The sequence below is a fragment of the Lagopus muta genome, chromosome 10 (assembly GCF_023343835.1).
Source record: "Lagopus muta isolate bLagMut1 chromosome 10, bLagMut1 primary, whole genome shotgun sequence".
Classification (NCBI taxonomy): domain Eukaryota; kingdom Metazoa; phylum Chordata; class Aves; order Galliformes; family Phasianidae; genus Lagopus; species Lagopus muta.
Window position 1 is genome coordinate 3,695,127 of NC_064442.1, and position 20,211 is coordinate 3,715,337.

At 42.3% G+C, this 20,211-nt stretch overlaps 2 protein-coding genes across 7 annotated transcripts in view; one reads left to right on the top strand and one right to left on the bottom strand.

Moving 5' to 3' along the window:
* Positions 1-16,977, top strand: part of IGF1R (insulin like growth factor 1 receptor) — a 153,123-nt gene extending 136,146 nt beyond the window's left edge. For both annotated transcript variants that reach the window (XM_048956591.1, XM_048956592.1), the window contains exons 20-21: positions 3,740-3,874; positions 9,302-16,977. In XM_048956591.1, the coding sequence (XP_048812548.1) occupies positions 3,740-3,874; positions 9,302-9,668 (502 nt within the window). In that variant the 3' untranslated portion in view covers positions 9,669-16,977. The remainder of the gene's footprint in view (positions 1-3,739; positions 3,875-9,301) is intronic.
* PGPEP1L (pyroglutamyl-peptidase I like) overlaps positions 11,283-20,211 on the bottom strand; it is a 31,117-nt gene continuing 22,188 nt past the window's right edge. For all 5 annotated transcript variants that reach the window (XM_048956596.1, XM_048956600.1, XM_048956595.1 and 2 more), the window contains exons 5-6: positions 19,814-20,043; positions 11,283-18,871 (exon numbers count right to left, since the gene is read on the bottom strand). In XM_048956596.1, coding sequence (XP_048812553.1) covers positions 18,703-18,871; positions 19,814-20,043 — 399 coding nt within the window. In that variant the 3' untranslated portion in view covers positions 11,283-18,702. The remainder of the gene's footprint in view (positions 18,872-19,813; positions 20,044-20,211) is intronic.

Sequence of the window (20,211 nt, forward strand, 5' to 3'; positions counted from 1 at the left end):
ATTTTTTTCTTTGGAGCTCTCCCTCGTGTGCATTCCCCTCCATTTGGGGCTTTGTTTGCTTGTTTTATATACCGCAAGATGCGGAAATAGGTTTTTCTTTAAAAGCACATTGCTTAGTTGCTGTATCTATGAAGTTATTAATAGAGGCATTCAGGAAATTTCAAAATAAACTTCTTAGTAGAAATAATACTCTGGAACATTCCTCTCTCCCTCTCACCCCCACCCCCCCACTGCTTCTTTCTGCTTTTGCAGAAAGACAGAGAGGCCTTGGCAAAAGATGAATGTGTACTGGCAAAACCTCTGCCTCTACTCAGACTTTTATGGTTTCTCTGCCTCCTTAACAAGATGTTTTTACTGCTGATTTGTTACAGAATTGGCAGCTGAATGCCTCCAAGTGCCTAAAAGTCAGTTGAAATGGTATTTTAGTAGTAAACTGCGTTTTCTTTAAACAGCTTGAGGATTTTGGAGTCAGTGGGCTGCGATCCACGGCATCAACTTCAAAAAACAAGTGGAAAAGCACAGTATCAGAATGTTACTTCAGTTATTGTGCTTTTTTTTTTTTTTTTCCCCTTCTCCATATGGCTAATAACTTATGTATCCAGTAACCTCAAAGTTTGAATTCAATGAAAATATCCACTTTGAGTTGGAGGGGAAGCCCTCATCAGCCATTCACCTAACAGAACCACGCTTCTGGCAGTCCCTCTCTAGTAAAATAATTCTGGGACTTGTAATGGCTTCACAAAGCAGACAGATCTGAAATACATCACTAGAAAAATCCCCAGATTTACAAGTGAATTTAGCTTAGAGGGAAGAGCTGGCAGATCTGCCTCTTCTAACCACCAAACAGGAACTTCCAAGTCCAGTCCTCATCTTCAGCCTTTGTTTCATGTCTGTAGCAGATCAGCTGTTCAGCTTTGTTGATGTATTGCTGTTGTTCATGCAAATTTTCCTATTCACCTGCAACTCCTAGGTAGCGTTTCTGTTTAAAGTGGACTTGGATTCCAGGACACACAAAAATAACAGATGAGATGCAAAGTCAAGCGTCAGTATTGAATTTGTGCTTCAGTTGTTGCAGGAAGTGTATGTTGTTTTCTTAGAGTTAACAAAAGAGTGTTCGTTGTCCAAAGCAAGACTGATCAAACTGTATTGCATTTGAGTAGTGGGACATGGAATGTATTGTAGCCAAACTACTGCAGATGTCCCATAAAGGAAAGCAGCTCACTGACAGGAGTGCTGGAAAACGTAGGGGAGAAAAGTCAGATCTGACAGATCCGTAGTTGTAAGCATAGAAGGAGGAAAACATCAACTGCTGGACTGCAGCTCTACAGATCTCGTAGGCACTTCGGTTTCCTCTTGGTGTGGTTTGTGACTGGTGAAGTGATTTTTTTCCTAAAATTCAGCTCATGCGGAGATGCTGCCTTGAGGAACAAAGCGGCTGGTTCCACACGAGGTTTAGAATGTGTAATGCTTGCATTTGCCACATATCCATGGAGAGAGATGGTCTTAATTTTTAATTCAGATCAAAAATTTCCAGTGTTTCCTTCTAGTTTGCTTCTCAGTAACTTTTAGTTGTGTACCTTGAAGGCCTCTTCATCTCCATGAATAATCACCCGAGTCCCTGTGTTGAAGTTGCTTTATGAAAACTTGCTGAGCTTATGAAGACTTTTTGAGGGGCCATTCATGTTTTTTTTCAAACAATATATTAAAAAAAAAAAAAAAAAAAAGTAGATAGTTCTTTTCTGCCTCTCTGGTAGGAAATTGTGACATCTGGTTCCATGTTCTTAGAGATCAGTTTTAGGAGCCAAAATGTCAAAAAGACAAAACTGCAAGTGGTCAGAGTGCAAGATTTATAAGCTGTAAGGTGAAATGGCAAACTGCACAAGTGTCTGGAGGTTTTTAAGGGTGGAGCTTTATTTTGGCAATTCATTCTATTGTTGCTTTCCAGGCTGAAGAATGAGGTAATTAGACAAGAGTGTTGTTGTTGTAGTTGGAAAGAACACTTGTTGTGTAGGAGAACGTTTTAAAATGAGTGTAATACTGTTCAGGATGAGGGTGTGCTTTTGTAAATAGGTCTTCAGCATCTTGCATTCTTCCTGAGATAGTGGTTGCCTTGAAGGAGCAGTGTAAGTGTACTTGTTATGGTGATGTGGCTAGGAGGTGTGCAGAACTTGCTCTCCTTATTCCTGCAGCGATCAAAGCAGCTTCAAAGCCACCAAGGTGCTGAACTGACCCTCTGTTCCTCCCTCCCCTGAAAGGCTAACAGCTGCAGGTCTGTCTGTGGCTTCTGGCTTCAGTTACAAGCCACTTCAGATCCAGTGTATAACAGAAAGGTAAAAACCTCTGTTCCATAACCAGCTAATAGTGCTGGACCCCTGGTTGCACAGCAGCGTCCTGTTGGAGCTGCGCTTCTGTCTCTAAACTTGACTCAGCATTTTAGCCGCAGAAGACAAGACAGCAGCTAGATTTGTTCATTGCGCAGCAGCTCTAAAAGTAGATGACTGTTCAGTGCAGGGCAGACAATTTGATCTGTCTGCTCAATAAACTAATTTTAAATTGGGGTATTTTTAGAAAGTGTCGATATTTACATCTGAACTATCCAGTTACATAATTGTGTTTATCGTTATTCACCAGTAATCAGTTTGTCTTATTAGACCAACTTCTTGTTTTTCGCTTCTACTGTCCTTTGTAGTTAGCTGGGAATAGCTAGGAGCTCTGGTTCAGGATGTTGCTAAAGGAGTAGCTGGGTTTCTTAGTGGGACTTAGCTGTACTGCTGAAGCAGCAAAGTGTAGGGCCTTTGTTCAAGGAGCTGGAGAACATTTCTGCTGCTTCTCAGCCTTTTTCACAGATCACTTCCGTTAGTTGTTTCTGTATTTCAAATGCCTTGATCCTTACTATGCATTTTTTACTTAGAATGTGGAGGAAATCAGAGCAGAGAGACAAATGGGAAGTATTGCTCAGTTTCTGCCTGGGGAATGGAGATTGGTTGGTTTGCTTCTAATGGGGAGGCAGCTGAGATACAGGTGTGGTGGGTGCGTTTACTGTTTAGCTCTCTGCTGCCTGGAATGGTAAGGAAAAATTGAAGCTTTGAAATGAAATTTGTGTGACTCAAGGATTTCTGACAAAAAGCAGCTTGCACTGGCACTGTCATCTCAGCTGCTATCAGCAGTACCTGAAAGATGTCACATGTAGACTTTGGGTTTCGTTTCTTTAATGCACAGAGTTGCTATTTTTTCCTTGCTGTCTCTGTCACTTTGGGACAGGTTGGTCGTTCTTTAAAAAGCCATCTCTCCAGCAGCTCTCCAACCTGCACAGGAGGTTGATAGGAGCAGTATTCTTTTTCCTTCTTCCCTTACCTGCATCTTCCCCTCTCTGCTGTTCTTCCTACCTCCCAGGGTGCCTTGAATCTGAACTCAGAGCTGTGGGAGAGGGAAATGAGGTTTGTGCAGATCGTCCAGACAAGCGCCCAGCTTAGCTGTCCTCTGAATTAGGAGGCTTCTGGTCAGTGCAAGGAGCCTGTGATGGCTTTTCTTACTGATTGACCTTTGCAGAACCGTTATAAACAAGCAGTGTTGGACTACTGAATAATGGTGATCAGCTCTCACCTGTAGGTTACAGTGTGAAAATTAAGAGATTTGTTTGTAAAAGGGAGCTCCCCCAGAAACCGACCTGCTCAGCGTCATCAAAGAAAAATATCCTTGTAAACATTGCTTGGCTTTCTAAAGTTCTTTTGTTTTCCAGGTCTTTTGGTGTTGTACTTTGGGAGATTGCAACATTAGCGGAGCAGCCATACCAAGGCATGACCAATGAGCAAGTGCTCCGCTTTGTGATGGAGGGAGGTCTGCTGGAAAAGCCAGACAACTGCCCTGATATGCTGTAAGTGTCTGCAGTTACCACTGTCTCAGTGCTCAGCTTATTCTTCGTGATCCCTTTGTGCCTGCTCCTGCCCTGTCTGCCACAGGAGAGGCTATTAAGATGTGACTGCAATGCAAGATGCTGCTTGAACAGTCTCTGTCAATTTTCTGTTTTGTAGTAATTAGAGTTACCATCAAACACCTTTGCTTGTGGGCAGAATCTCACATTGGGCTCTTTAATAAGGAAGCAACACCCAATCTCTGTGTTCCTAACTAAATTTACATTTAATAACAGCTCATAAGCATCATCTGCTGCAGTGGAAAATGTTGTACCTGTATCTTGTCTCTTTTGCTCCAAGGAAGTCTGTTGGGGATTAGGAGAAAAAAGAGCTTAGCTATACTGTGCTTAAACTCTATGCACTGCAAGTTTTCAGTTCGGCGTACAGATAAATGAATCCTTCGTTCCTGTGTCTGAAGCAGCTTTGGATCTGCCATGTCGGTCGCTGCTCGTTGCATTTAGGTAAACAAGTCTGCCCAGCCAACAGTTTCCTGCCCTCTGAGCACAGAAAGAGGCACGCAGAAAAACCTTTGTGTCCCCCTCAAGCCCACACAAAGCCTCACGGCCGAGCAGCATGCGGCACAGCAGGCTTCGGTTTTTAGGTTTACATTGCTGAAATACTTCTGCTGGCTTTGGTGTGCAGCAGTTTCAGTTGTTCAGACTTTATTACTTTGATATACTTCCCAAACTGGCTTTTGGGAAGGAAATACTGCGTCTTGCACTTATTGAAATTTGTTGGAGGCCCGCAGAAGGGATACAATCACTTAAGGGCCTCAGCTGCTTGAGATTCTTAGGAAAAGAGCTTTTTTGGCTGGCCGGCTGGCTCTGGTTTCAGATGACAGGCAGTGTTGTTTTTGTTGTTTGAGGGGGGTGGGTGTATGTGCAAGGGGAGGTGTAGTGCCATGTGATTCCTCAGTTTCACATTCTTTCCTTTCCACGATGCTGTGGAGAATTTCTGGCAGGCGGATCAACCGGAGATTGTTTCACATGGTGAGCGCAGTGTAATGGAGGCAGGGATGGGGCGGAACGGGGCTGTGAGGGGCTCTGGGTAAGGCTGCTCTGCTCCCCGAGTCAGCGGGGAAAAATGAGCTCTGCAGTGAGAGCAAACTTGACAAGAGTTTCAGCATCAGAAATTCCACATTTACCTGGGGCATGTGTGGTATGGGCAGGGCGAAGGGAAGCTCTCACTGCTGCAGCCCATCGTCTCCTCGCCTTATTTCTTGAGACTAATTCTGTGCTCGTGGGCACTGCTTTCACCAGGTCTGCTTGCAGGGTAACCAACGTGTGCTTGCATTGCTGTAAACCAGCAAAAACCTTTTTTGTGCTGATTTTAAATGAAGCTGCTCACAACTGATGGCTGTTAATGGCCATCAAAACTAGGTGGACATGGCAGAGGAGCAGAATGAAAATACCTTCCTTTCATTTTAACTTCTCTCCATCGGAACAAGAAGCAGAACTAAGGCACATCCAGTTATCCAGATTAGCGATGTCTCTCTTATTTCGTCAGTAGAGCTGTGAAAAAAAAGATCCTAACTTTGTCCAGATGCTGAAAGAAATTGAATGCATTGGCCTTAGAAGTGTATTGTGACTTGCTGTAGCTTCCTTTCAGCTTATTTTGTCTTTATATTACAGTCTCTCGAGCCTGCTGAAATTCAACGAGGCTGCTAAGAGAATAGCAGTAGCGAGCTCCAAAAGTAATCTTTACCTTTTCTCCACTTATTGGGCATCCAAAGAACCTATTCTATGTACTGTAGTGCCTGGGGTTTTTTGCACACTTTCACTGCTTTTCCCATTGTCTGTCCTATTGGCCCCAGGTTGGGTGTAGGTGCTGTTTAGCCCTCAGCAACTGGTGCAGTCACAGCTCGCTGTTACTGCTGGTAGGCAGGGAGCTGCCCTAGGGGCAGAGTTGCTTCTCTCCCTCCAGCTGTCTGTTTACCCACTCCTCAGTGTGGGACATTATTATTGAACCTACAGGAAGATGCTTGTGGCAGAGTTGCAAGCATGTATTCTCCGTGCTAGATACTGACCGTTCTGTGGTACTTACTATTAGCTCACAGCATTAACTCAAGATGCCCAGAAAGCAAAGCCTGCCTGTTGTAGGCAAGTCAGCATACTTCTCTGATGCTCAGCAAACCAGAAGTGGAGCTAGGAGCATACGTGGTGGTAGGAGATGACTGCACATGTATTTTTTATTTAAATTGCTTTGACAGGCGAACAACTAAAATGTAATAATGGGAGGATGGTATCTAGTGTAGAAAACAAATTTACCTTTCTGAAGTGAGGGAGAAATATACTGACACACAAAAATGTCCAGAACAGGTGGAGTAGGTGTTCTGCTGTGGGGAAGCGTGGATGAGAATAGAAGAATCTCTCTGCAACTGACACCGAACCGACTATTTTTAACCTTGCGGATGATGTGAGTGTTGACACAGCCGTGCACACTCCTGCCACAGCACAGCAGTTCTTGTAAGGGCCTCTTGTTGCCCCCTGTGTGAATGCTACGTGGTGCAAGCGGTCTTGGCCGTTCCATCTCTCCTAAGACTGCAATGCCTGTAATGCTTGTTAGTGGCTGTGCTTTGCTAACCCCTGCTAGCAGAGAGCCATCAGCTTTCCCAGCAGATCAGAGACCAAGGACACTTGAAGAGCTGGAGGGGTTCTGTTCTGCAGCGTGGATTTATCAGATGGTTGTGCAAAGGTGGATTTTATGGCACAGTTGTCTTGTGGGTCAGAGAAGTGGTAAATCACTGGGAAGGGGCTGAGCACAAAGAAGACGGTATTTCTGCAGGCTTTTCACTCTTGCACAGGGTGAAACAAGACTCAGCTCTGTTTATGCTACACCCTCTTGGCATAGTTTGCATGATTTTACAGACAGAACCATGCAGTAAGACAGATGGTTCAATAAGATGGTGCCAGGAGAAGCTTTGCTGTTTTTCTCCTCTTCCTGTGTAATAAGGAAAGTTTTTATGTACTACCATTGTTAGGCAGCATTTGTCAGGTGATGGCTGCGTTGCAAGAAGATTACAGCTGAGGCTCTCAGACAGTGCGTTCCCATGGGGCTTTTAGAAATTGTGTAGGCTGGAATTCCACGCTGCTTTTGAAGTAAGACTTGCTTCCCCCACGTGTAGATGGCTAGACTGTTTACGTAGTACTGATTTTTCCTTTGTTCCTGGCACTCACTTGGTTTGAGGGTCTGCTCTCAGAGGTGACACCAGCATGCAGCAGCAGCAGGGCAGGAGAGCTCGCTGCTCTTTTCTCCATCAAATCACGTCTGATGCAAAGCACAAGTGCACACTCAAATGGAATGCAACTTCTATAGTAATTTTCCATATATATACGTATTTTTAATGTCTCAGTGCAAGAAGTAACCCCACTTCTGCAGTGTTCTTTGAGCAAAAGATGCGTTAGGGTGGCGCTGGTTATTCCCCAGTCTAATGCCTCCAGCTTCCTCAGGCTCACTTGCCACCAGCCAGAAACACTCGATAGAAGTGCTTGGGTTGTATTAGCAGCCTGTAAAGTCTTCCATTGTCTGCTGGAAAGTTTTTTTTAAGATAATGTAAACAAGGTCTTAGAGCCCACAGAGTTAAAAAGAAAAGAAATATCCTTTTATGGGAACTCTGTAGGGTTTTTAAATCTGGAATGGATTAAAAGAAACATCACATGTCCTTGTTTGTGCTGATGTCACATGCATTACTCCACTGCTTGTGGTATCTCCTTAGCATTGCCCTTAGGCCTCAGGGCGAAGTGCCAGTGAATATCCAGTGTTCTTGGCTCCAGCCGAGGCTGCTATTCAGGGACTCAGCAGTCAGCTGGAAAGGAAACAGCAATGAAGTAACAGAAATGGATTTTATATATTTATGTCTCAAGCTTTCCTCCTCGGCTGTGGGTGAGGGTGTAATACAGTTTTATAGTTTGGCTTCACTTTCGCTATGAAAGTCTCTTAAAGCCTCGAAAACAAGCGATAGTTGAGCAGTGTTTTGTGTCTACGTGCCCGCTGCCATCCGGCGTTGAGGAGCGGGGCACTCGCACAGCACAGCCGGTTTTGCCAGCTTCTTTTGGGTGTCACAAGGCCGTGCTCAGGTGGTTGGCTTCTGTTCACGCGGCGTTGTGCCAGCCAAGCTCTCGCTGTAATATTTGTGCATTCAAATGTACTTCAATTAAGATCACTTTTGTTTTGGTTGAAGTGCTCTCAGCGGTGTTTGCATCCCAAACACAGCAGCCTTCCCCGGTTTTGCTGGTTCTGGTTGGCTGGGAACGGCATTTCCCCGCAAAGAGCTGAGAGGGAGGGACTGCTTTGTTTTGGTTGTGTTTCAGGCCAGGGCTGTGCATTGGTGCAGCAGGCGTGGAGCAGGGCTCCAGCACGGTGACAGTCATGTTGCAAGGCTTACTCCAGGGCAGCGACCCTTCAGAAAGTAGGGCCTCAGTCTGTGGCAGACTGGGGAGCTATCCAAAAAAAGAGTGTGTTTTTGTTTATTTGGCTTTGTCTTTTTTAATGAAAAAGAAAAAAAAATCCACATGCTGATGCAGAGACCTGGTGACCCGCTGTGAGGGCCAAAGGCAGTGCAGAGTGAAGCATAACATGGAATTTCTTGCTTGCTTTTGACCATCTGTAAAGCAAAAACACCTGTGCAAGCTAAGAAAATGATTTACATATTACTGATTTGTTTTGTGTTTTTGTTTTGCCAGCGTGGGACGTTGTACAGGTCTGTTTGTTGATGTGCTTGAACAGGTGATCTCAGGCTCCTCAAAGCATTATGCTTCCCAGGACGTAAATGAAAAAACATAATTTTAAAATAAAAGGTTAGAGAATGTTTTTGAGATTTGCAAATGCCTTTTGGATATTGCAGTTGTAAAGAATTTTCTTCTTCCAAAGAAAAAAAAGCTTTATTTTATTTTATTTTATTTTATTTTATTTTATTTTATTTTATTTTATTTTATTTCCTTGTATTTCTTATTCTATTTTTATTTTTTTTTTTCAAAACACTGTTGGTAGAGTAAGAACTGATTTATTTGAAAAGATGGTCTGAGAGGTGCTATCAGGTGTCTGGGTAAGTAGAGGATGCTTTGCAGGAGAACTAGGGAAGTGCCACATGGGAATAAGAATACAGAATAGTGCTGGATGTCAGGCATCACAGTACTGCTTTATGAGCAGGCGTGTGTGGAAAGGGGGTTGAGAAGGTTTAGACCGGAGCTGTAGAAGTCAATCAGCGGTTGGAAAGCAGGTCAGTGTGTGTCCCAGGGATGTCAGCCTGCGAAAGTCCTGTCACTTCGTCTCCCATCTTTGTTAAGCGACTTTCTGAGACGCTCGATCTGATTCAGTCACGGCTGGTCGCACTCCAGGCAGGGCTTGTAAAACACCTCACTAAATGGATTTGCTGTGTGTTTCCCGTCCAGGTTTGAACTGATGCGCATGTGCTGGCAGTACAACCCGAAGATGAGGCCCTCCTTCCTGGAAATCATCAGCAGCATTAAGGACGAGCTGGATCCAGCGTTCAAAGAGGTCTCCTTCTTCTACAGTGAAGAGAACAAGCCTCCGGACACAGAGGAGCTTGACCTGGAGACTGAGAACATGGAGAGCATTCCTTTAGATCCCTCCTCTACCCTCCAACCCACTGACAAGCACTCAGGACACAAAGCCGAGAACGGCCCGGGGGTGGTGGTACTTAGGGCCAGCTTTGAGGAGAGACAGCCGTACGCACACATGAACGGGGGACGCAAGAACGAGCGGGCCTTGCCGCTGCCCCAGTCTTCGGCCTGCTGATCCTTAGACCCTGAATCTGACAGAAACAGAACGCGGGAAAACGCGTGTATTGGGGGAAGAAAGAAAGAAAACTACAATATATTCAAAAGCCCTACTGTACCTCAGTGGATCTTCAGAACTGCCATAGCTGCACTTGGGAGAACCCTTTTTTTCAGTAAACAAGTTATTGGTTTTTTTCTTTTTTCAATATGCAAGCAGATGTTTGTTTCGGTAAAGGACTCCATTCATGGGGCACACAGTTGGCCTTTTAAAACTCTAATGTTAACACTTAATAGCAACAGAAAACTTGAGATTTGATCTCTCTCTCTCTCTCTCTCTCTCTCTCTCTCTCTCCTCCCTCCCTGTCTCTTTCTTTCTGTCTGTCTTTGCTTCATAATGGGAAACATATCTGCGTGCAAGTTCAACCGTACGGCACTTTTATCAGATCAAAGATATCGCAGGCCAGGTGGCTCCTGCTCCCCTGCAAGCACCTGCCTAACACTGTAGGTCTTTATTTAAAAAAAAAGAAAAAAGAAAAAAAGAAAAAAACAGGAAAAAAAGAAACAGAAAAAAAAAAAAAACAACACAAAACAAACAAAAAAAACCACAAAAAAATCCATAAAAAAAGAAAACAACAAAAAAATTGAAAGACTGGATTTTTAATGTTGCTCTTTAAACTTTTTAGAAACGTGTAAAAGAATAAAAAAGGGCCATCATTCGTCCAAGGTTGTTACCATTTTCAACGCTGCCAAATTTTGCCAAAAAAATAAAAAAAAGAACTTTTTTTTTTTTTTTTTTTTTTTTTTTTTTTTGTAGGCATGGAAGGAGCACAGTAATCAACTGCTCTGTTTAAGAGAGATCCTGACCAATACATTCTATTCAATCATACACTGGTATTAAAAGGAAAAAAAAATTGTTTAGGTTCTTTTTTTCAAAACTGGATATAATGTGATATATATTTTTTTTTTCTTGTGATGGAGAAGATAACAGGGATGGAGTACAGAAAACAGCCCTCCCTCCACCCCGTGCCCATCCCGATGAATTCTGGACAAAACTGGCAGTGGTGAGCTAAACCAACACGTGCATTTGGTACAAAAAAGTCAACCGCACGCCAAAAATGAGATGTGAGAACCATGACAAAAGCGGCAGAGATCTCCATCGTTGCAGCCTGCCTTCCTCCACAGGCTTGCAGGGAAAAAAGCACCAATAAAACAAAAATTGGAGAAGACAAAAAAAAAAAAAAGCAGTAACCGGATTCAAGTATATAATGCTTTGTTGACCTTTTCTCTTTATGATTAAGACTTCTCGAAGGGTCTTGCAGTTCTATGTTAGACCATGGATCATTTGCATACACATTGTCTTTTGTGTCACTTTTATAACTTTTTTACGGTTCAGATACTCATCTATATGTCTGTACAGAAAAAAGCTGCTATTTTTTTTGTTCTTTATCTTTGTGGATTTAATCTATGAAAACCTTCAGGTCTGCCCTCCTTCCCTTCCCTCCCACTTCAACAAATTTTCTTATGCTTTGTACTATAGTGTGTAACTCTTACTTCTTCCTTCCCAGTAACTGATACCTTTCATATGATTTGCCATGAACTGTTTAATGCCTTTTTATAAATGCATTTCCTCCTCTTTTCTTTTTTTTTTTTTTTTTTTTCCCATTAGTTGTTTTACAACATCTTGGCTGTGTGGGTCACAGGGCTTTTGAGGAGGACATGGAGAAAGAAGGGACGCCCCACACCGAGCGCTCCAGCAGCGGTGTGGTGTTTTTCAGACCCAGTTTTCCTTCCTTCCCACGAACCTCTGCCCAGACAGCATGCGAGTCTGTTACAGTGCAAGGCATGATACAAACTCAGGTCAGAAAAAAAGGTTAAATATTTAGTACATTCTTGTTCAGTGTTTATATTCATTGTTGTACAAGGGTCCTGCTCCTCCTTCCCTCCCTGCTTGTTTAGATTGTGGCACACACCCCCCACCCATCCCCACAACACTCCCACACAGACACACACGTGCACACACACACTCTTTTTGTTTGTTGGGTACAACAGCAGACGCCAGGCTTTTGGGTCACTGATTTTGAAAACGACCATTTGAACTCTGCCACCCCTTGAAGAAGAGCCGTACGAATCGTGGCTGGCGGCACAGGGCACTTTTTGGGTGGCCGTTGAACACCTGGCTCCAGCCCCAGCTCTTTGCCTTCCCAATGAGGAAGTCCTCCTGGAGGACGCAGTGGGCTGCATTTTGCACCCCAAGGTAAACAGAACTAAAAACACCCAAATCAACAGCACGCCATTTCCGTGGGGTAGGGTGGAAAGCATGTAGCTGGAGCCAGCGGCTCGGCTAGCAAACAGTTAAGTGTTGGCAGCTATGGAAACCTGTTCAAGTCCAAGCCTGTTGCTTAAGTCATAGACCAAACCTCAGAACAAAAGAAAATGAGTGAGCTTGTTTGTTCAGTTGCAGAAGCCTTGGTGAAAAGGGAAGGAGGGGGCCATCATAAAGCCTACAACCAAGGAGTCGTAGCAGTTGCTCATCTTAGTTACAGCATCTTAGCCTTTGTTTAGCACTGATCCAGCCAACTGATGGCAGTGAAGAGGTGGTTCTGGGATGGAAATGTTTAAAACCTTTGAGTAAGAACAAAGACTTAAAATATACTGATTGCTAGTTTTGACTGGAGATTTTTAAAAGTTTGTAGTGCTTTTTGCTTGTGTAGTTTAGGTCCCATTATCTTCTCTTGCCTCTGTCCCATAGTTATTTTTCCCTTTTAAAAATGAAAAAGACAAAAAAGTTAATTAAGAAGGTATTCTATGTAGGATTTTTTATTTATTTTTGTGATATCAGTTTAAATCACTGTAGAGATGCCCCATAATAAATTTAAATACTGAGATAAGGGTTTTTGAGTATGACAGGGGGACAGTTTTTGATTTTTTTCAAACATTTATCTACCTCACTCTTATTTTTTTATATGTGTGTATATAAAAAAAATACATCTCACATTTCTCAGCAGCCAATAAATGCCGTCGATACTGGTAACCTCTCACTCCATAAACCACATGCTCTAGGTTCCGGAGGGGAACAGTCACCGCTCATCACAAAGGGTCACTTCAGAATCTTTGCCTCAATTCCAAGGAGTTTTGCCTTTTCAGTTCCAATCTGGTATTGTGAGGAAAATCCGAGTTGCCTGACGGGAGGTGGTCGTTCATTAAGGAAACACGAAGGCTTTTTAACGGGCCGTCGTGGCAGTGCTCAGGTCAGCAGCAGGGCTGCTGCGTGTTCAGAGGGCTGCAGATCTGACCTGATACGAGAACTTTTCAGTCTGACGAGTTTCGATCAAATTTGCTACAGAAATGAATTGTTTACAGTGTTTGAAGGTCCAGAAGAATGGCTAGAATAAGGAGAGTGGTCTGTTTGGCCTCAGTCATTCCTGGCAAATTTTCCTCAGATGCCGCAAGCACCAAAAAGACATTTGGCTGAACCAGCACCCATTTGGCTCACGTAGCACAGTGTTGCTTTTTTTGTTTTTGACCAACACAATGACAAACCTGCTGCGGGCTGCCTGATGATAATACCACGTCGAGTTTACAGCTTTGGATCTTTGCTGCTTCTGTTCAATGAGAGCACTGATTTTTTTATTTTATTTTATTTTATCTTATTGTTTTGTTTTCGTTTTCAAAACTAACATAGAATTGAATTTTTTGATGTGCCAGTAAAGTCAGTTTCCCTTTCATCCCCCGTTTATATGCTTCATAACTGTGGATTCTGATGGACCAGCCATCAAATTTTAACTGCCCTCTGACAGCGTGTAACTGGTTTACAAGCACACAGGACTAACACAGGCTTGCCATCAACATGATGTATAATGTTTCTCTTTTTCCAGCTCAGGCAGCTGTTCGTGCAGGTGTTGGTTGTGGTATCTGAATAATGCGATGCTTGGCTACTTCGAATTGCATGCGGCCTCTTGAATATACAGTGCTGTGGTTGAGTACTGCAGGGCTTGTCTTTGGAGGGATCGTTTCTCTCAGACCCTGAAAAAGCAGCAAATTTAAAGTTGTTACTGTGTCCTTTTTGTTTTCCATTTCTTTGAAGCTTCCAGTGACCTTTTGGTGCAGTGACTGTTCCCCTCACTTGCACATATTGATTACCACAACTGGAGATCCTCAGATCTTTCAGCTGGCTAGGAGGGTTTTGTTAAAACTGTCCAAGTTATTGGTTTTTATAATTTGATGTAGGTGGTTTAAAAATGTGTTAGGAAGAAACACTAATGACGTAGCACCCATTGTGATAGACATTTCAAAAAGCACTTCAATAGAAAACAGTCACGGGACTAAAAGTACACACGTGTGATGACAGTCAGCTCTCCTGGACCAAACCACCTTCATGATACCATTGTGTTCTGTGTTTGCAATTCAGGCTTAATTACTTTTTTGTTCTGTTTGTTTCCATAGCGTTTTTTGTTGTGTTTTGTGCATTTTGAATAGCTTTATTCACATGGGCTTTTCATGCAGACTTCCCTTGGACAGTAAATCAAGTTGTTTATGCATGTGAACAACTGAGAATTAATGTTGGCTTGATAGAGTCATAATATGGTTTGTAATGTTGTTCTTTCCTGAGACCACTGGCTTGTCTGGTATGGTAAATTTATTCAGAACTTCGACTGTGTTTGAATAAAGTTCAAGTAATCCAATTTCCTTACAAATTAAAAACAAAAGCCCGCCCAGCCCCAAAACCCAGCGTTTTGACAAACATTACCAAGCTGTTTTGATGCAGTAGAATAACAAGCTGGCATCACTGCAGGGGCAGGCTTTGATTTCAGCACTCGGGCCATTGTTCTCACCTGCCTCACATCTAAAAGCTTCTCAGTGGCACGGAAGGTGGTTTGGTTGCAAAGGAAGGTGGCTCCTGTGTAAGCACAGAAGCGTCAGCTGCTTGGTACTAAGAAGCGCTTTTGAGCGAGAGATGAGTTGGACACAGCAGCCGAGCGTGATTGGAAGTTCGAGGCCAGCCTGTGTTCACCAGGTCTTTCTCAGCGTGACGCCTCTGTTCTTTAAAGCTGGTTCTAAGTGATGTATGATTCTAGAGATGTTCGCACTGATGCTCCTGTTGGTCTTTAAAAACAAGTGAAGCCCAGTTTGCCCAGGACCGACTGGTCACCAGGCGGAACCGCTGTCAGGTCCTCTGGGAACTGCCGAGGGTTGTTCCGTACAATCTGAGTCTAAGCGAACAACACTCCTGTTGTTGGTGTAACTCCATAAGTATATATCTATATGGACATAGATATCCGCGTGTGTATGTCTGTAATATAGATATATATGTATTTAAATCCTATTCATTCCACTAGTGCAAGTAACACTTGTTTCCTGTTGTTCTTATTTTGTTTGTCAACGGTGTATTTAATCACTGGGCTAAACAACAGCGGAGGAAGGTGCAAGGGGTCCACTCCTTACTAACCAGTGATAAAAGCCAGATATTGCAACTTAACCCATGAGTAGTTGTGCAGACAAGAATTTAAGAATGGTGTGTAGAAAATAACAGTAGTGGCCAGAGGTGCTGAAGATACAGAACTGCAAATAGGCAGGAGGGCGTAAAGGTTGCCTCGGTTCAGGAAACTGGCTGCTCAGAGGCAGTAAGCAGTCTGTTACGGAGTGCAGCCAGGTAAATCAGAACTGAGAAGTGCTTATATGGAGACATCTGAAAACAAAAGATATGGAAAAGGATGTTGACGAAGACACAGGGCTTGGCAGAAGCTTGTAGTTGTTTCCTGAGCTTGGTGTGCGTGGGGCAGCAGCAGAGCTCAGGTGTCACCGTTCTGATCATTGGTACTTGTAAATAAACCGGACTTTCCAGCTGAAGCGGTAAACTCGTAACAGGAGTTCAGTGGTTGTGGCATTGGTCTGTATGAGTCAGCCTCAACCTTCTGTTGGTCTGTTTTGCAAGTACCAGATTATCACCAGTTGTGTGCGTGCGTATGCGTGCGTGTCCACCTTTTTTGTGCGCGTTCTGTTGATTAGTAATCCATTAGCATTTTCAATAGGGCTTTAAGTCCAGTAGATTACGGGTAGTCAGTTGACGAAGATCTGGTTTACAAGAACTAATTAAATGTTTCATTGCATTTTGTAAGTACATAGAATAATTTTATAAAATGTTTGTAGTTTATTAATGCCTAAAATATAATTTAAGGGCACTTTTTCTGTCTGTGTGTGCGTGTGTCTGTATGAGATCAGTTTTCTTTGATGGTACCAGTTTACTAGCTAGCTTTACAATATGCCAAAAAGGATCGCTAACTCGTCCAATTCAAGGCTCATCCCTCTCCCACTACCTGCCCAAGCTTTGTGTCTCAGTACATAGAGAACGAGTAAAGAAGTCGAGGAAATGTTCTGTATCTTCAGTATCCTGGTCTTCCAGAGCCCTCTAGTTGGGGTGGGATCATCTTAACTGGTCATTTCACTTTGCTGTCTAGTGCAGTGAACTTAATGGATTGCAAGAACCTCACTGGTTGGGAAAACAGAATGGGTTTTGCTGCTACACAGTCTCACTTGTGCTGTTCAGTACCTGTTTTATGGGTGCCAGGTGGTTTGAAGGAAACGACTGCACAAGAGAAAGCGGGAAGGCAGTTTTTGTAATTACAATTGAAGAACTATTTGCATATTTCTTATCACTTTAAAAGTTTGTATGCAGCCTCTAAAGATGCTGAAGCATTACCATTTGAAGCTTTGTTGTAATAAGCAAAGCAGGGTCCCTATTTATTTTTATTTAAGAATACTGAAGATCCCTGTTTCCCCCTGAAGTCTGACTAACTGCATTTCTGAAGCGTTACGATGATTTAGATGCTATTTAACGATCAGCTCTTCTGTTTTCTAAACCAGTGAGGTTTGAGATGAAAGGATTGGCCAGAGTTTGTCTACCTCTGGGACAAAAACAAAACTAGAAAGTGCTAAGGAATGGATGCAGTTGCAAATACGACATTTTCTGAGTTTTCTTGTTTAGATTTTTTTAAGAGAAAATTCAACAATAACATGGCCAATTTATTACATAAAAAAGACTTGCTGTGTATAAATTATTCCTAAAGAAATTCCTGTGTTTATATTAAAATGAATCAGTAGATAAAAAAAAAATTCAAAATGTTTTTGTATATTCTGTTGTAAGAATTTATTCCTGTTATTGCGATATACTCGGGATTCTTTACATTATGAAAAGAAGAAACTTTGTCTATTTTGAATGGCTGAAGCTAAGGCTCCATTAGTTTCTCTTACTCTGCTTTTTTCTAGTAGTTTCAGTACTACCTGATTTAAGTTAAATAAAAGAATTCTGTATGCATTTGTCTGCTTTTGAATTTGTTGTTCTTCATTGCAAAGCAAGTGCAGCTCAGAAGACTCAAGACTTTTTCTTCGGCACTTCTGGCTGCATTTAGTTGAGCAACTCTGAAAACGATCTTCGTAGAGGTCAGTGCTGCCATTATGCCGTGTTGAAGTTGGAAGTATTGTAATCCAGTGACACTAACCTTTGGACCATTTGTCAGCGGGACTTGATTCATCTGAATAAGGAAAGCCTTTTTCTTTATTTATTTGAAGGAAATCCTTTCGTTTGCTGTTACAGCAATGCATACATGAGGCATTCAGCCATCCAGTACAAAGTTATCAGTTTTCTGCAAATGTTGTTAGAAAAATAGCGACAAGAAAGCTAGCATTATCTTGGCATTTACAATTTCTCTGAGTCTTGTCATAAAAGTCTTGACTGAGGCACAGTGGTGGCCCAGAGCTCGTTCAGGTGTCTGTGCCATTAGGTTATCCTTGTCTCTTGTCCTTTTTACTGACACAACACTAGAGCAATGAGCTTTCTTTTCCCGTAGAAAAATCCCAGGTGTCCACATGAAGATGCTGCTCTTCTGTTTCGGTGATTGTTTTTGAAAACTACTTGCTGGTTTTATGTCATAATTGTCTGTCATGGTACGAGCAAAACTGTGTGCATTGACATTCCCTGTGAGCTAAAGAGGACACACTGTAAACCTCTGTCTTGCCCAGCCTTGATAGAGCAGTGCTTCTGTATATAGCCATGTCTGAGACACCGAGGAGCCTGGCTTGGCAGGGGAGGAGCTCAGAAGTGATCTGTCAGTGTCTGATCCCAAGCTTTATAAGTTGGGATCTCATTTGGTTCCTGTTTTGTAAGAAAGATAACGTGCCATGACATTCCACTGCGCGGTGCTTCACTGCTCGCCTTTCCTGGGACAAGTTGGCTTGTTGATTTTGATGTATAAATCCCTGCATAGCATACAGACCCATTGTACTGAAAGGCTGTTGTCTTTGTGCTGTGCTTTGTGGAAGGACAGCAGTGTTTTCCTCTGGGACATATGCTGAGAATTTGGGGAAAGGGTGTTTTCAGCCAGTTGAAAGTCAAACAGCTTTACAGTGTCTGCCAGGTTCCAGCCTTTTTGTATTAATCACCCCAGATCTGTAGGCTGCTTTGTCTGTGAAAGCCGGCACGTACAGCAGGTCTCAAAGAGATACAGAAACTGAAAAAAGTCTTCAAAATAACAGCATCTCTACCTGTGGTTTATTTTTCCCTCATATTTAAAGTTCATATATGGGCAGCTTGTGTTAGATGAACCCGTGTCACTGCACTTGAACAGGGACTTGGGGAACTTTGTGGTATCAGTGCTGCATGTCCTTATGGACGTAAGAATGGATCTTGATTCAACAAATCTGTAGTAACATCTTTTGACATTCGCTCTGCTTTGTTTTGTTTTAATTAGATTTTTTAAAAACATGCTTTTAAAAGATTTTAGGAAGTCTGTAACCATTTTTAAGTCCTGTTTTTTGCACTTTCGTAAATCTGAAGCAATCTTAGTGTTACAAACCGTCACTTTTTGTGGGGTTTTTTTTTCTTCCCCTCAAGATTTTTATAGCAGAGATGGAAACAGTTGTTTGGTTTTTGTAAGGAGATTTCCCTGAAAATAACTTGGAATAAAATCTTTAAGAGCTTTAAATAATCATTAGATTTGCTGCTTCTAAGAGATAAGAAATTCCATTTTAAGAAACCTCCTTTTTTCTTCTGTTCCATCTTACTCTCTCTGTTCCCCACACTGTTTTAACATTTCTGAGATAATTGTCTGTAATGCTTTTCCTAGAGAGTCTGCTGTTACCGACTTTGATAATGGAGGCACATGGATGAAAGCTGCTCTTCCAGCGCCGTAATACAGGGAAGTGTAATAGGTGTAATCACAGAGGTACCTGAAATGCAACAAACAAAACAGAAACAGAAACCCGAATTAAGGAACAGTAAACTTTGATTAAATTTAAATATTCATTAGGTAGCCAAACCAGATCTGGTTGACAAAAATATTAAAAACGTATTTGCTTGCTGAGTAAAGGGAATGCTGAAATAAAACTGGTCTGAGAAACAGATATTCCATATCTGATTGTTACTGTCTCAGACACTCAGAAGCAACTTAAGAAATAATAATAGAAATAAATAAATCATAAGACATGCATTCTCTTCTAGGTTTCTGTAAGCTAAGTCAGATGAGAAAGCTAATGCAGCCCCCAGCACTGCAGCCATAGCATTACAGCACATCAGTGAATTTCTTTGTGGAGGTCGTACAGGCTCACCACCAACCTTTTTTGTTGTTGTTTATCACCTTAACCTTTTAGCTTGCAGATCCATATCCTAAAAGCACAGGACGAGATCAGCTACATATAAAAAAACAACTTACACTTTGTTTTGTTTTCCTTTTAACTGAAGAAAACTTGAATCCTACAGTGAGATCACAGATACTGTTCTAAAGGTACCTATAATTGCTCTGTTCCTCAGTGTGTGTATTTACATTTTATATCTCTCCCAGTTGGGAAAAACAGATTAAAATCTCCCACTAGTCAGTTTTGCTTTTAGACTCAGAAAGCACAGGTTTACTGGGGTTGCTCATCGCAGTGTGCTGTGTTGAAACTTGTTTCTTTTGCAGTCCATGGAAAACTATCTACTGACTGTTGTTTTCCATGAAGGCTTCTCTACATAAAATTTAAATTTGTCCTCATTTTATACTTGTGACACTTGCAAGTCTTTACTTCAAAGTGATTTTGGTGAGAGGAGAATTCATTGCAGAGACTCTTCAAGGTTAAGTGAGCTGATTGAATTACTTCTGCTTTTACTTTGAGGCCTTGATACACAATACTTACCTTCCCGCATCTCTGGAAAAGATGATATCAATTCCTTCCACTGAAATATTTTTCCAGATAGTCTTCAGGTTAATTGTAGATTCAATCTTTTCCGGACCATCTAGCATGCAACAGCCACCTTCTGGGTGAAAACCACAAGCATCCATCTCTTCATAGCCTTTGTTCTTCCCACACTGCTCAAGGATGATGATTGCTTTGGTGGATGAAGCCAGCCCAACGTGAACAGCAAGCTGTTTTTTCCCACCAGAGTGAATAACAGGAAATTAAAAATGAGACTTGTTTTTTGAAAACATGTAATGCAGGAGTGCCAAGCATTATGTGAAATACTGTCTTCAAGGTGGGAAGCCTTGCTGTAGCTCATGCTTCAAGATAACTTTGATAAGAGATTATAAATGGGA